Below are 16,205 nucleotides of genomic sequence, written 5' to 3'. Positions count from 1 at the left end.
CCTCTGGTGCAACATAGTGGACAGATGTTCTGTGGGGGTCAGTGCAGCTCTATCAGAAGCCTGATGTGGAATTTGTATGCTGTTTACTGTCCTGTCATTCTCCTGTGCCAAATCCGAACATTGAACACACATTCTCTGAAGTAGTAATGAAAGGCTTACTTCAGTTTTAAAAAATGAGCATTACAATCACCGTTTTTAAACCTACAAGTTACTATAATTTTCAATGCTGTTATAATGTAAAGCTGTTATAACTTACTTCCCTTTTAACTCTCCGACCCGTGAAGGTCCCGGGGTAGAATAGGCCTTCAGCAACCCATGCTTGCCATAAAAGGTGACTATGCTTGTCGTAAGAGGCGACTAACGGGATCGGGTGGTCAGACTAGCTGACTTGGTTGACACATGTCATCGGTTCCCCATTGTGCAGATCGATGCTCATGTTGTTGATCACTGGATTGTCTGGTCCAGACTCGATTATTTACAGACCGTCGCCATATAGCTGGAATATTGCTAAGTGCGACGTAAAACTAAACTAAAAAAATAAAAAAATTTAACTCTCCTCTGGAATAAGAAAGAATATAAATATTGCACTCGTCTTCCACTTCATCCTTACAAAACAATGCTATCATACCGGCCACGCTCAACTCAAATCTTTACAGAGAAAGGCATAGATGAGCAACATCACATCGACATCGGAGATCAATATCGAGCATATAGTTATAATACTGACTGTTGTCTAGCAGGGAGTGAACATGACAAGTGGGGTAGCCTAATGGTTAAATCGTCCGCTAGTTACGCTGAAGACCCACAAGAGTACATTGATGTTCCCCGCCATGATATTGCTGAAATGTTGGTAATAGCGGCACAAAACCATACTCACTCACGATTTCAATGAAAGCCTGCATGGCGTCTCTACAGACGTCGACTTAATTCTAGATTGCTTTTCTCGTTCAAATGTTGTTTCTTTAAAAGTATCATTTGAAGTTACGCAAGATACTGAAATCATACCAGGTCAGGCTCGCTGACTTGGTTGGCACATGTCATCGTATCCTAATTGCATAGATCGATGCTCATGCTGTTGATCACTGGACTGACTGGTTGATTCGTTTATTTACAGACCGCCGCCATATATCTGGAATATTGCTGCGTGCGGCGTAAAACTAAACTCACCACAATCAATGTAGATGGTTTAGATTTCGCTTGTGTAAATACCAGCTGTCATTATACAGCCTTTTTATGAGATGAAGTACGGCAATTCCGTGTCATCGCGTAATTTTGTACATTGCATGGCAATGCAATAACGGTATCGTCACGTGATCACGTTGTTCCAGAGTGACCTTTTTAAGCAGACTAGCGGCATTTTACTCATTGGTCATTCCACGTAGCTTCATCACAATTGCCAGTCGGAATTGTTCAGTCAGCATGTCGAAAACACGAGTAAACGTCGCCAATGGAGTCACTTGCGCCATGGTCACTGCGTCAGGTACGTTTGTTTTGTCTCAATCAGTATTTAGTTCTTGTTGCCGAACGGGGTGATGTGGTAGCCTAATGGTTAAAGCGTTCGATCGTCACGACGAAAACCCAGGTTCGATTCATCTCACGAGTGTATTGTCGGAAGGTCAATGCTGGGGTCCAGTGTTGGAATATTACTAAACGCAGCGTTTAACTATCCTCAGTCACCCTGCAATTGTAACAAAACATTTTTTCTGTATTGGATAATAAAAGAAATCGCCTGGTATAAAACATAGCTTTATGTGATTGCACTAGTATAAACTGGTAGTGTATTGGTTGAAGGAGATTGCACCAGTGAGCGAGGCGTTGTTCAGAAATGTGCATGATTAATGTCAACACACCAGCATCACTCATGTTGATACTTTATCAAGTCTAATAAGATGGCCAAAATTGTTGGCCAAAATCAAATCTGAAAAACTAACAGGCTAAAACAGGCGATACAGTCTCAAAGGCGAAACTGTCGCACAAACGAAGGGCAGTCTACCACTGGTGCCTTAGTGTCTTTAGTGAATGAGTGTGTTTAGTTTTAAGCCGCTTTCAGCAATATTTGCATCTTATATTTATCCATTCCCCCTATTGGTGTCGTCTTTCACATTTGTAAAAACTTGCATAAACGTTTTTCCCTTCATAAGTGTGTGTAAATTAGACAGAAGAGGTGAACAGGGTTTAAATGTCGTACTTAAGAATGTTTCGCCCATGTAGCGACCTGCATGAATGTGCATATGTGGCTGCTTGTAGTAGTCCAGACTTAAGCTGGATTAAGAGAGCTACCCAACTGAGTCAGTCCTGACTAGCCCTTGCTTTACCCAGTAATGCCAAGCGCCAGGCAGGGGCCCACAACTACCATATTTTGACATCGTGACCCGTGAAGTTCCGGATTAGAATAGGCCTTCAGCAACCCATGCTTTCCATAAAAAGGCTCGATAACGGGATCGGGTGGTCAGGCTCGCTGACTTGGTTGACACATGTCATGGGTTCCCAATTGTGCAGATCGATGCTCATGCTGTTGATCACTGGATTGTGTTGTCTAGACTGGATTATTTACAGACCGCCGCCATATAGCTTGAATATTGCTGAGTGCGGCGTAAAACTAAACTCACGCACTCAATCATTTAACATCGTTTGCTATGACGGGGATCGAACCCGTGACCTTCCGCTCTCCGGGCTGACACTCTAACCACTACACCAGGGAGACGGTGTCAAAGAGAGGGGTAGTGCTTACGACAGATATGTATGTTCTGTAAATGACGTCCGCGGCGCAGAGGTGTTCGAGGCAGTGGGGTGGCTTAGTGGTTAAAGCGTTCGCTTGTAACACTGAAGACGTGGGTTCGAATCACCAGATAGGTATGTGGAGGGCAGTCCATTTTTGTTTTACTCAGCCATGGTATTGCTAAAACTGGCGGAAAAGAAAACTCACACACTCACCAGTGTTATTCCATTCTCATATCAACTGAATCCTGCAGCATATCGCGCATTACCTGCCTGTCTTTAGTTAGTCAGTGAGTTTAGTTTGACGCAGTATTCCAGCAATGTCACACGTTGTACCCATCTGGGGAATCGAACCCAGGACTTCAGCGTAACGAGCAAACGCCTTGACCACTAGGCCACCGCGAGTTGTCCGTGGTAAACGTTCCATGTTACTGATGTCTGAAATATACGGTCCACAGCAACAGTTTCCCAACAGTAGCACAACTATAATCTGCAATTCCAATTCGATTTCACAGACAAGCTAGAGTCTGACAATGGCAATTGGTATACAGGCACCGTGTGCTGCAATGTCCCATAACGCGTCATGTTCTGTTCCGATGACACCACACAATAACATCGATGGTCCCTCGCGACGTGCACTAATGAAAATAGACGCAGCATTATACAGTTTTCATCCATTCCTATTATGCAGATCTCATGTGGGTCAGCTGACGGAGGTATGGTGGTATTTTACGTTAACGTGTAAATCAAACGTATGGAATCCTAGGAGGGACATTGTCGCGTTGGCAAAATGTAGCGCCAGATTGTAATGGCGTTTTTTTCACATTTTTGGTGGGACGGTGTGTTTTCACCATGGAAAGTGTCGCGTTGTCGTGCATTATAATGGGTTTTTTTTTACATTTTAGTTGGGACAATATGTTTTGACCTTGAAGACCGTCTCATTGTCGTGTTGTCGTGCTTTTTCACGTTTTTCGACACATTTAAGATGGGACGACATGTTTTATCTCGCTGTCGCACTGTCGCCCTTTTGCGTTATAAAAAATATTATTCAAGTTGGTACAAATGACGCGTTGTTGCCCTCTGCACTTTGGTAATACCCCTTCTGTTTGTTCGTGTATTAAAGCGACATCGCCTCAATGTCCCTTCTAAGATTCCATAGATACGCATTTGTGAGACAAACATGTCGGTTAAAACTACTATCAATTACCTTGTTTTTATCCCCCAAAACAAAATGTCACGTCCACCTCCATGGAATTGGTTCCAAGTTCCTCCGCCACTAAGCTCATAAATGATGTAAGCAAGTGTAATGTTGTCGCCTAGAAATGGGATTGTCTACAATTAGACTGTCACGTATATGTGTGCAAAATGTGCACGCCTATGTGTGGTGCTGTGTGGGCTTGTGCATGGCTTTTCGAAGCTCTCTTAGCGCTAAGATAGCGAACGTTAATGTAGTGTATGACCCTTACGACTATCTTATCGCTAAGAGAGCCTTGAAAATATAGCCCAAGGCCTTGATGTTCTTTTAGCGCTAAGATAGCGTACGTTAATGTGAATGTGTGGCGCTTACGATAATTCGCTAAGAGAGCTTGGAAAATCTAAGCTCAGGTCAGAAATAGAGGTGTAACGATACAAAAAATTCACGATACGATACGCATCGTGTTATCTTGGAACGATACGATTCGATTCACATCCCGATATGTTATCTTTAGTTATTGTCTTCAAAAACGTATATTTTTATATCAAGTAACCCTGTAAATTTTGACATAAGGGTCCACTTCTAATGAAAATTAACAAGTTCAATGTCAACGATACGTATCACGATATGAAAAAAGTATCGATATATTTATCGACCGATAAAGTATCACGATTATCGATAATACGATATATCGTCACAGCTCTAGTAAGAAATCATGGTGTAAATGGTAACTTTCCAGCGCCTCACAAGCACCTTCAGTTATTAGGGGTAATAATATTGCTCGCCTTGAGCATGCATACGCGCACATAAACAGGCACTTTAATGACCATTATTATTATCAGTGTCAGTATGATCTGCCCGCATTAATTGATATACGCTTGTACAGTACGGGTACCGCGTTTTACGTGCATCAGGCACTAGTTGTTCACCATTCGGATAGTCGGACTACGGGAACCTGAACAGCGAGTTTGTCACACCATTGGTAACTTGCACTCTGGGTTAGTCATACCACCGGTACCTTGTACTCTGTGTTGGTACTAACATCGTTAACTTGCACTGCCTGCAACTACGGGCAACTAGAATTGTGGGTAAGTTGCACTATGAGTAGATGCATACATTTTCATTGCCACATTTTCCAAAAAGAACTATTTTTTCGACTGTAAAAAGCCCGAACATGCTGGTACTGTTATGACCACGTTTGAACGAGTAAGAGTACATGTGTAAAATGAGGTCATCATTATGCTTGCAGGAATCACGTTCAGCGTCCTGGTTTATGTGCTCTTTGACAAGATCCTGCAGGTGGCTCTCAAGCACTCTGGTGGTTTCGGTGGATATGCAGCGTATGCATCGTCCCCTATATGGTCAATAGGCTTGGCTGTGGGTGCCTTCTGCAGATTTTGTATCTTTGCATTTAAGCTCAATTATTCATTATAAAACCCATGAAGATCGGGGTTACAATTGATCTTCAGCAATCATACTTGCCGTAATTGGCAACTAAAGGGATCGCTCTCGCTGAAATTTCGGCACAGCTCATTGTAACAGAGTGATGCTCATGTCGTTGATCACTGGATTATATGGTCCAGAATGAATTATTCACAAATCGCCGCCATACAGCTGAAATATTGCTTACTGTGGTATTACAAACAAATCAGGGTACACTTCAAGAACACGTCTACGGAGAATTCTTTGTTTGTTTGTTTGTGTACTGTTTTTTTCTTTTTCTTGATGTACCCTGTGGTGCAGATCGTTCCTTGCGTTGACACTCACAAGCACATTACCTTTACAGTTTGTCATCCCTGGCTTCATCGGAACTGTAGCATCATGTGCTCGCTGCAAGGGAGGGGTAAGTAACAGTTCCCTTCTTTTCACCTCCCCACTGTGTCTATGTGTGTATGTGTCAGAGTACAGTGGAATGTCTGTCGTTGTGTATGTGTGTTTGTGTGTGAAAATATATGCATATGTCACAGAGCAGAAATCGATTTTGTATGTGTCGGTGTGTGTACATGTATGTGTGTCAGTGTGTGTACATGTGTATGTGTCGATGTGTGTACATGTATATGTGTTGGTGTGTGTACATGTGTATGTGTCGGTGTGTATACATGCCAGTGTGTGTACATGAGTATCTGTCGTTGTGTGTACATGTATATGTGTCAGTGTGTGTACACGTATATGTGTCGGTGTGTGCATATGTGTCAAGGTGTATGCCGATGTGTGCATAGACTCTGTGTGCGTGTGTGTCAGTGCTTGTATAAATATGTGTTGTGACGAGACCTGAATGGGATGTTCTCCAGAGTACCATACATAACTGTTACAAGAAGTAGAATTTCGTGAATCATAGCAACCGGATATTGCCATGGCAACTGGGTATCAGCTGTATTAAGAACGTGTATATTTCAGTACATCACTCAGATGGTATTCTGCATTTTGACGCTCATTGTCACGGGGATCATCTTCATCATTTGTGTGCTGGCACTAAGCTCATTCAGTAGACCCGACGACCAACGCTGCCGGACTATGGGGGACAAGTGCGTGTGCATAGGGTAACTATAATCCTGTGTTTATTTAACGATTTGATTGAAACAGTTTATTCATTCAAGAAAAGGACTGGGCACAAGCTACCCACCTTAGACAAATACTCTCCCAATAATTATTACAGTTCATCTTCCAACAATGTACACAAGTGACAGACATGGGCCAGGATATGCTCAACAGATGTGAACTGAGAAAATGTTTTGTTTGAGAGACATAAACTCATGGACAAAAGAAAGTGAACACTTTTTAGTTTTGAATATTTGACAAAAAAGTGGCGTTAAGTAGCACGGGTACAGAGTTGCATCCCTTTGCAGAAATACAGGGCCCCATTCCACAAAGCGACCGTAGAGCTACGACAATCGTAACTCCCATACTTTAGCATAGACTTGCGACTGTCCTACATAGACTTGCGACTGTCCTAGCGCTACGACAGTCGTAACTCCAGTACTTTAACATAGACTTGCGACTGTCCTAGCGCTACGACAGTAGTAACTCCCGTACTTTAACACAGACTTGCGACAGCCCTAGCGCTACAACCGTAGTAACCCCCGTACTTTAGCATAGACTTGCGACTGTCCTAGCGCTACGACAGTAGTATCTCCCGTACTTTAACATAGACTTGCGACTGTCCTAGCGCTACGACAGTAGTAACTCCCGTACTGTAACACAGACTTGCGACTGTCCTAGCGCTACGACAGTAGTAACTCCCGTACTTTAACACAGACTCGCGACTGTCCTAGCGCTACAACCGTAGTAACTCCCGTACTTTAACATAGACTTGCGACAGCCCTAGCGCTACAACCGTAGTAACTCCCGTACTTTAGCATAGACTTGCGACTGTCCTACATAGACTTGCGACTGTCCTAGCGCTACGACAGTAGTAACTCCCGTACTGTAACACAGACTTGCGACTGTCCTAGCGCTACGACAGTAGTAACTCCCGTACTTTAACACAGACTCGCGACTGTCCTAGCGCTACGACAGTAGTATCTCCCGTACTTTAACATAGACTTGCGACTGTCCTAGCGTTACGACAGTAGTAACTCCCGTACTGTAACACAGACTTGCGACTGTCCTAGCGCTACAACCGTAGTAACTCCCGTACTTTAACATAGACTTGCGACAGCCCTAGCGCTACAACCGTAGTAACTCCCGTACTTTAGCATAGACTTGCGACTGTCCTACATAGACTTGCGACTGCCCTAGCGCTACGACAGTAGTAACTCCCGTACTGTAACACAGACTTGTGACAGCCCTAGCACTACAACCGTAGTAACTCCCGTACTTTAACATAGACTTGCGACTGTCCTAGCGCTACGACAGTAGTAACTCCCGTACTGTAACACAGACTTGCGACTGCCCTAGCGCTACAACCGTAGTAACTCCCGTACTTTAGCATAGACTTGCGACTGTCCTAGCGCTACGACCGTAGTAACTCCTGTACTGTAACACAGACTTGCGACTGTCCTAGCGCTACAACCGTAGTAACTCCCGTACTTTAGCATAGACTTGCGACTGTCCTACATAGACTTGCGACTGCCCTAGCGCTACGACAATCGTAACTCCCGTACTTTAGCATAGACTTGCGACTGCCCTAGCGCTACGACAATCGTAACTCCTGTACTTTAACATAGACTTGCGACAGCCCTAGCGCTACAACCGTAGTAACTCCCGTACTTTAGCATAGACTTGCGACTGTCCTACATAGACATGCGACTGCCCTAGCGCTACGACAATCGTAACTCCCATACTTTAGCATAGACTTGCGACTGTCCTAGCGCTACGACAGTAGTAACTCCCGTACTGTAACACAGACTTGCGACTGCCCTAGCGCTACAACCGTAGTAACTCCCGTACTTTAGCACAGACTTGCGACTGTCCTAGCGCTACGACAGTAGTAACTCCCGTACTGTAACACAGACTTGCGACAGCCCTAGCGCTACGACAGTAGTAACTCCCGTACTTTAACATACACTTGCGAGAGACCTAGCGCTACTACAATCGTAACTCCCGTACTTTAACACAGACTTGCGACAGCCCTAGCACTACAACCGTAGTAACTCCCGTACTTTAACATAGACTTGCGACTGTCCTAGCGCTACGACAGTAGTAACTCCCGTACTGTAACACAGACTTGCGACTGTCCTAGCGCTACGACAGTAGTAACTCCCGTACTTTAACACAGACTCGCGACTGTCCTAGCGCTACAACCGTAGTAACTCCCGTACTTTAACATAGACTTGCGACAGCCCTAGCGCTACAACCGTAGTAACTCCCGTACTTTAGCATAGACTTGCGACTGTCCTACATAGACTTGCGACTGTCCTAGCGCTACGACAGTAGTAACTCCCGTACTGTAACACAGACTTGCGACTGTCCTAGCGCTACGACAGTAGTAACTCCCGTACTTTAACACAGACTCGCGACTGTCCTAGCGCTACGACAGTAGTATCTCCCGTACTTTAACATAGACTTGCGACTGTCCTAGCGCTACGACAGTAGTAACTCCCGTACTGTAACACAGACTTGCGACTGTCCTAGCGCTACAACCGTAGTAACTCCCGTACTTTAACATAGACTTGCGACAGCCCTAGCGCTACAACCGTAGTAACTCCCGTACTTTAGCATAGACTTGCGACTGTCCTACATAGACTTGCGACTGTGCTAGCGCTACGACAGTAGTAACTCCCGTACTGTAACACAGACTTGTGACAGCCCTAGCACTACAACCGTAGTAACTCCCGTACTTTAACATAGACTTGCGACTGTCCTAGCGCTACGACCGTAGTAACTCCCGTACTGTAACACAGACTTGCGACTGCCCTAGCGCTACAACCGTAGTAACTCCCGTACTTTAGCATAGACTTGCGACTGTCCTAGCGCTACGACCGTAGTAACTCCTGTACTGTAACACAGACTTGCGACTGTCCTAGCGCTACAACCGTAGTAACTCCCGTACTTTAGCATAGACTTGCGACTGTCCTACATAGACTTGCGACTGCCCTAGCGCTACGACAATCGTAACTCCCGTACTTTAGCATAGACTTGCGACTGCCCTAGCGCTACGACAATCGTAACTCCTGTACTTTAACATAGACTTGCGACAGCCCTAGCGCTACAACCGTAGTAACTCCCGTACTTTAGCATAGACTTGCGACTGTCCTACATAGACATGCGACTGCCCTAGCGCTACGACAATCGTAACTCCCATACTTTAGCATAGACTTGCGACTGTCCTAGCGCTACGACAGTAGTAACTCCCGTACTGTAACACAGACTTGCGACTGCCCTAGCGCTACAACCGTAGTAACTCCCGTACTTTAGCACAGACTTGCGACTGTCCTAGCGCTACGACAGTAGTAACTCCCGTACTGTAACACAGACTTGCGACAGCCCTAGCGCTACGACAGTAGTAACTCCCGTACTTTAACATACACTTGCGAGAGACCTAGCGCTACTACAATCGTAACTCCCGTACTTTAACACAGACTTGCGACAGCCCTAGCACTACAACCGTAGTAACTCCCGTACTTTAGCATAGACTTGCGACTGTCCTAGCGCTACGACAGTAGTAACTCCTGTACTGTAACACAGACTTGCGACAGCCCTAGCGCTACAACCGTAGTAACTCCCGTACTTTAGCATAGACTTGCGACTGTCCTACATAGACTTGCGACTGCCCTAGCGCTACGACAATCGTAACTCCCGTACTTTAGCATAGACTTGCGACTGTCCTACATAGACTTGCGACTGCCCTAGCGCTACGACAATCGTAACTCCCGTACTTTAGCATAGACTTGCGACTGTCCTACATAGACTTGCGACTGCCCTAGCGCTACGACAATCGTAACTCCCGTACTTTAGCATAGACTTGCGACTGTCCTAGCGCTACGACAATCGTAACTCCCGTACTTTAACATAGACTTGCGACAGCCCTAGCGCTACAACCGTAGTAACTCCCGTACTTTAGCATAGACTTGCGACTGCCCTAGCGCTACGACAGTAGTAACAACCGTACTTTAACGTAGACTGACGACTACGGTAGCGCTAAGATCACTTTGAGGAACGGGACCCAGGAACCGCGTAATCTGCATCAGCTGAGGTAGCATGGCTTCAGGACAGAACTGACAAATGTCAGCTTGAATTTCAAGAAACGTCCACTTTTTGTATTTCACAATAGGTTCCACATACAAAACCACACCCACATCCATAAACCCTTCAAGAACCCATCTCTTGTTTATCTAATTTAGCTATCATCACAAAAAGTGTATACTTTATTTTGTCCCGGTCTGTATGTACTGGAACTGTATCCATAACTAATAGTCACTTAATTGCCTTAATTACATGCCTGATTTTGTTTAACTATCGTTTACCCATTGTTCAACAGGTCTAGACACGACAGCGCAATGACCTGTGAAGACCTCAACGCCATTAACAGCATTGCCGTCGGCATCGTCGCGATGGTAGTGGTCGGCTGGATCATGACGCTCGTTGCCAGTATTCTTGGGGGGGTGCTTGCTTGCGGACGCTAGCTTCCATGGAATAGAAAGTTCGATGTTGTCAAAAGGGTGAGAGAACAGTAAAATGTGAGTGAGCAAGTGAATATTGCTTAAAGCCACAGTCATTAAACTACAGCTGTATAACGACGGCCTCCTGACCTGGCCACCAATATCTTTTTCAGTCTTCATCTCCAACCTCAGTGAGCTAGAGTGCAAAATATATAAATATCAAAACAAAAATGTTTTTCACGCACTGTGTATCTTAATCTGCTAAAGAAATCAGCATAAGACCACTTGGTGTGTCTTTAAATTGATCTGACCCGTGAAGGTGCCGGGGTAGAATAGGCCTTCAACAACCCATGCTTTCCATGAAAGGCGACTGTGCTTGTCGTAAGAGGCGACTAAAGGGATCGGGTGGGCAGACTCGCTGACGTGGTTGACACATGTCATCGGTTCCCAATTGTGCAGATCGATGCTCATGTTATTGACCACTGGAGTGTGTTGTCCACACTCGATTATTTACAGACCGCTGCCATATAGCTGGAATATTGCTGAGTGCGGCATAAAACTAAACTAACTCACTTTAAATTGATTTCAGATGTAGATCGAATCGCTTGGCAACAGAAACATTTTTGGAAACCTAATGAAACAATTTGATGAGGAAAGATTAAGCTGAATCTGTAAAGGGGTTTAGTAGAAGATGGGAGAAGGGATGGTGGATATACGTGGCCTTTCGGCATCTTCCCATTATGACTACTCCCAGCTTGGCTACTCCCAGTTTGACTACTCATTAACACAACCATATAATGGAACCTCTCAACCCTGTTGATGATTACTCGATTATTCGGAGCAAGCCGTCAAATAGCTGGAGTATTGTTGGTTGTGACGTTTCTCTAAACAACAAATGCAATAAAAGTGGACTAAGTTGATTTTCAAAAGAACAAGAATATAGATTCTATAAATATATAAACTTTAGATTACAGCTAAAGAATTTAATTCCACTTTCTTTCGTTTCACAGACTCCTACACACTCCCTCTCTCACACTCGCAAGCACTCCCTTTCTCTCTCTCTCTCTCTCTATCTCTCTCTCATACACATTCTCTTCCCCCTCTCTCTCTCACACACATGCGCTCTGACACGCACTCTCTTTCATGCTCTCTCATACACATTCTCTCTCACGCACTCTCTCTCTCATACAAATTCTCTCTCTATCTATCTGTCTATCTGTCTCTCTCTCTATCTCTATCTCTCTCTATCTCTTTCTCACGCACACTTTCTCTCTCATACAAATTCTCTATCTATCTATCTATCTATCTATCTATCTGTCTCTCTCTCTGTCTCTCTCTCTCTCTCTCTCTCTCTCACACACACACACACACACACATATGCGCCCTGGCACGCACTCTCTTTCATGCTCTCTCATACACATTCTCTCTCACGCACTCTCTCTCTCATACAAATTCTCTCTCTCTATCTCTGTCTCTATCCCTATCTATCTCTCTCTCCCTCTCTCTCTCTCACACACACACACATGCGCTCTGGCACGCACTCTCTTTCACGCTCTCTCATACACATTCTCTCATACGCACACTCTCTGACACACTCTCTCTCACTCATGCACGCACGTTAGCACGTATGCTCACACAGACTCAATAAATCATAATGGGATAATTTAGTACAATCGAGCGCCGTTGTCTCGATATTCACGGGCCAAAGGAAAACATCACGTTATCAGTGTTTGACACAAATCAACGGTGCTCCACTGTATGATATTTTGTTTCAGCAGCCTCATCCGCGTATTGTGATGCAGCTCAACCAAGGTCACATGGTACTGACGGACAACACCCAGAGTCGTTGGCGCATAGTCCAAGCACACAACGAACAACAATATGGACAAAAGATCTCCGATACAAGATGGTTGTAGGCTTAGACGTCACCCGTACACACGAACTGTTGTTGGAAATATCAATCCAGGCTAAACAGCCTTTAATTTGATACGCTTCTACTTATTGGCTCTCTAAAGTCGCTTTTATCAATGTTATGCTATTTATATTTATTGTCGATGCATCGTATTTTCAAGATAGCCTTTGGCGTATGTCATATACACGTCATCTGTTTTGTAGAAAAAACGTGGAGAACGTACTATTCTCTGCATTATGCCGCCAGCCGCCAATATGTGTTTTGCTGTTTGCTTACTCATCTTTATACCGACTAAACAACATTGCTAAAACTCGCCATTTTCAAAATACCTCAAGACATTTATTATATTACTTGTCGAGAGTGAGAACAGTTTAGAACTGTGTCTGTACGTGTGCGTGAGTGCATGCGTGTGCGTGAGTGCATGCGTGTGCGTTTGGGGCAAGGTGGCCGTAATCAAAATGCAGACTGGATGGGTTTGCATTCTGGTGCTCTGGGGCAGGATTTTTATGTAAGAGCTGTACTCACAAATAAAAGCGACAAACCCCTTTATGTATACATAAAAAATAACTGCCAAAAGCAAAGTCAAAGGTTCGGCACCATATCCCAAATTGTCAAAGTTGAAAATGTCTTCCGCATATTCACCATAATACTTTTGAAAGCTTATCAAACAACTTATGACCTTGAGTCGTACAAGTCTTTGAAATCTTTGCGGTAAGAGCACGCTCGATTGTATCTATGAATTGCTGACACCAAGGGTTGGCGTTGCCGAAGAGTTGTTTGGCATGCAGTGAAAGTTGATTGTCACGGTTCCAATGTCATGCACTCTCCGTGTTATGATATATATTCATGAATCATTCCCCAAATGTAGAATGATATATGCTCATAACTGAGTGCTACTAGGAGGCAGTGTCAATTCATTATTGTGTCGTAAATGTTTCCCCAAGCCCTATGTCAAAAACCAAAACGTACCACATGAGATTTTACCGGTGATATCTCTCTCTCTATATATATATACGTGTTAGAACATTTTCCATTGACAGTCTGAGACAATATTGTCACATATGTCTGTTTAATATTAAATCTCAAGTTTGAGACTTTTTGTATCGCATAAGAAATGTTCAAACCCATGCGTGTGTGCAACATTTCACTTTCATTAATATAAATACATGGACGTCATTCAATTAAAGCGTTTCATTTTTGTTAAAGACGGTATTACACCCGTGAAATTCCTTATATGGTGTCGATCTGCAAATAATCGAGTCTGGACCAGACAATCTAGTGATCAACAGCATGAGCATTGATTTACGCAAATGGGAACCGATGACACGTATTAACCAAGTAAGCGAGCCTGACCACCTTATCCAGTTAGTCGCCTCTTCCTGAAGACCAGTATTCTAACCCGACATCCAGTGGTTCGTGACAATTATGTGATCAATGATTTATATAAGCAGAATTCTTTTTTCTCTCGTTCCCCCAAAAAGTGGGCTTACTCCATTATCATAATAGATGTATCCCGAATAAAAAGTGTACTTCGCTGTGTTGTTTAGTTGCCTGGAAGACGCGTGAAAGTACATAAGTGCATGTGTACATCAGTCTGTGGCAGCAAATTGATGAAGCGTTAGTAAAATATCGACCGTTTGGGCTATAGCGACATTTTCGTTGGTCGGTTGGTTGGTTTCTTGTTTACCTCCGCACGCAGCAATAGTCCAGACAGCGGCGGTGGGTAAATAATCGTGTCTGGATCAGAAGATCCAGTGATCAACATAATGAGCATCGGGATACGATGACATGTCAACCAAACCTGACCACCCGATCTCGCTTGTCGTCTCTTACGATACGCATGTGTTACTGCAGACCAATATTCTAATTTGGATCTTCACAGGTGCTACATTTTCTCCCTTGCATGCATAAATAAGGCATGGTTGATCAAGAATTTTAGGACTCGCAGTGCGTCATACGTGTATCTGTATACATACAAGCGTGACAAAAACGCGTGTCGACGCGTTGATCGTGCTGACCTGTGTCCCCGTATATACAATGCAATTCTTTGGCAACTTTTGATACTTATATTTGCTCTCACCAGGGATTCGAACCCAGACTCCCCGGGCCATGCATCTAATCGTCTGCGCACCAAGTCAGCCATCTCACAAACTCAAAACCCTTGGATCCCCCTACCCAGGGCAGTGTAATCCCAAACATGACACATATTACATCAGGCCCCGATTTCTCGAAACAAACTTAAGATTTTACTCAAATTTCAAACTGATTTTGACAATTTGAAACTACTTTATTTGTAACTCAAATGCACTTTTTAAAACACATAATGCCCAAACACCTTAAACTATATATTCGCAAAAAACAAACTGTCTACTATTTGTGAGGTTAATGTCAATTTTAGTAAATTCAGGGAAATGTATTTTTTTCAGATTTGAGTAAAAACTCGAGCTTAAGTAAAAATTTAGACTTGAGTTTGTTTCGAGTAATTGGGGCCTGACCACTTTGTAAATGGCATGGTGTCTTCATCCTCTTCAGATATACCCAGTGTTTCCCATATGTTTGGTAAACCTAATCGTTTTTATAGAATTTGTCAATTTGTCATTTGTTTTGTTAACTGGAGAAGGGAGGTAGGGAATTCATATTATGCGTATATCTCTCCCACTCCACACACACACAGACACACAGACACACACACACACACACACACAGACACACACACACACACACACACACACACACACACACACACACACACACACACACACACCTCATGTGACCACCCTATCCCGGGCCGTTAGTCGTCTCCAACGAAAAGCATGGGTTACTGAAAGTGAGTCCTAATCCGGATGTTAGGGGTCATCAAAAGCATGAGCATCGACCTTTACAACTGGGATACAGGCATATGTTGGTATTCTAACCCGGACCCTTAATTAAGAGCAGACAAGGAAACTTTCCATTGTATCAATTATCCTTGAGGAAACTTTTGCTGGTGTCAGTTAACATGCAGTCACTTTCGGTCAAGCAATTCATGACAAAAACGAAATAACGGTTGTAATCCGTGTGCAGCACTATGGTTATACGCTTCTCGTTTGCATGGAATGACAAAAGACAAAAATAAATATATGTCACACACCAGTTCACTCATCTCGACTGCAATAGTCGCTTCTGTGTGTAATTGATCTCAGCGCTCATTCCGATCGATCGATATTGGTTGTCTCAGTAAGTGATCGGATGATTCAGTTTTGTGTCAGTGCCATAAAGTTTTGGATCTTTCTATAAACCAAATTCATATATTACATATTACACGCGTGCTTGCGTGTGTGTGCGTGTAGCTCTTTGTAAT

At 43.8% G+C, this 16,205-nt stretch overlaps 1 protein-coding gene across 2 annotated transcripts; it reads left to right on the top strand.

The window, feature by feature from the left end:
• The first annotated feature begins 1,381 nt into the window (after positions 1 to 1,381).
• On the top strand, positions 1,382 to 14,401 carry LOC137296350 (uncharacterized). Of its 2 annotated transcripts, none has more exons than XM_067828131.1 (6): positions 1,382 to 1,480; positions 5,163 to 5,290; positions 5,700 to 5,756; positions 6,311 to 6,453; positions 10,833 to 11,013; positions 12,732 to 14,401. In XM_067828131.1, the coding sequence occupies exons 1-5, from the start codon at positions 1,420 to 1,422 to the stop codon at positions 10,975 to 10,977; spliced, it is 534 nt and encodes a 177-aa protein (XP_067684232.1). In that variant the 5' UTR covers positions 1,382 to 1,419; the 3' UTR covers positions 10,978 to 11,013; positions 12,732 to 14,401. The 2 variants fall into 2 exon arrangements, with proteins under 2 accessions (XP_067684232.1, XP_067684231.1); XM_067828130.1 differs by having other exon boundaries at positions 1,401 to 1,480; positions 12,729 to 12,810.
• The last annotated feature ends 1,804 nt before the right edge of the window (positions 14,402 to 16,205 follow it).

The sequence above is a fragment of the Haliotis asinina genome, chromosome 9 (genome assembly GCF_037392515.1).
Source record: "Haliotis asinina isolate JCU_RB_2024 chromosome 9, JCU_Hal_asi_v2, whole genome shotgun sequence".
Taxonomy (NCBI): domain Eukaryota; kingdom Metazoa; phylum Mollusca; class Gastropoda; order Lepetellida; family Haliotidae; genus Haliotis; species Haliotis asinina.
The sequence above is the reverse complement of the archived record's forward strand: the minus strand, read 5'-3'. Positions and strand labels throughout refer to the sequence as shown.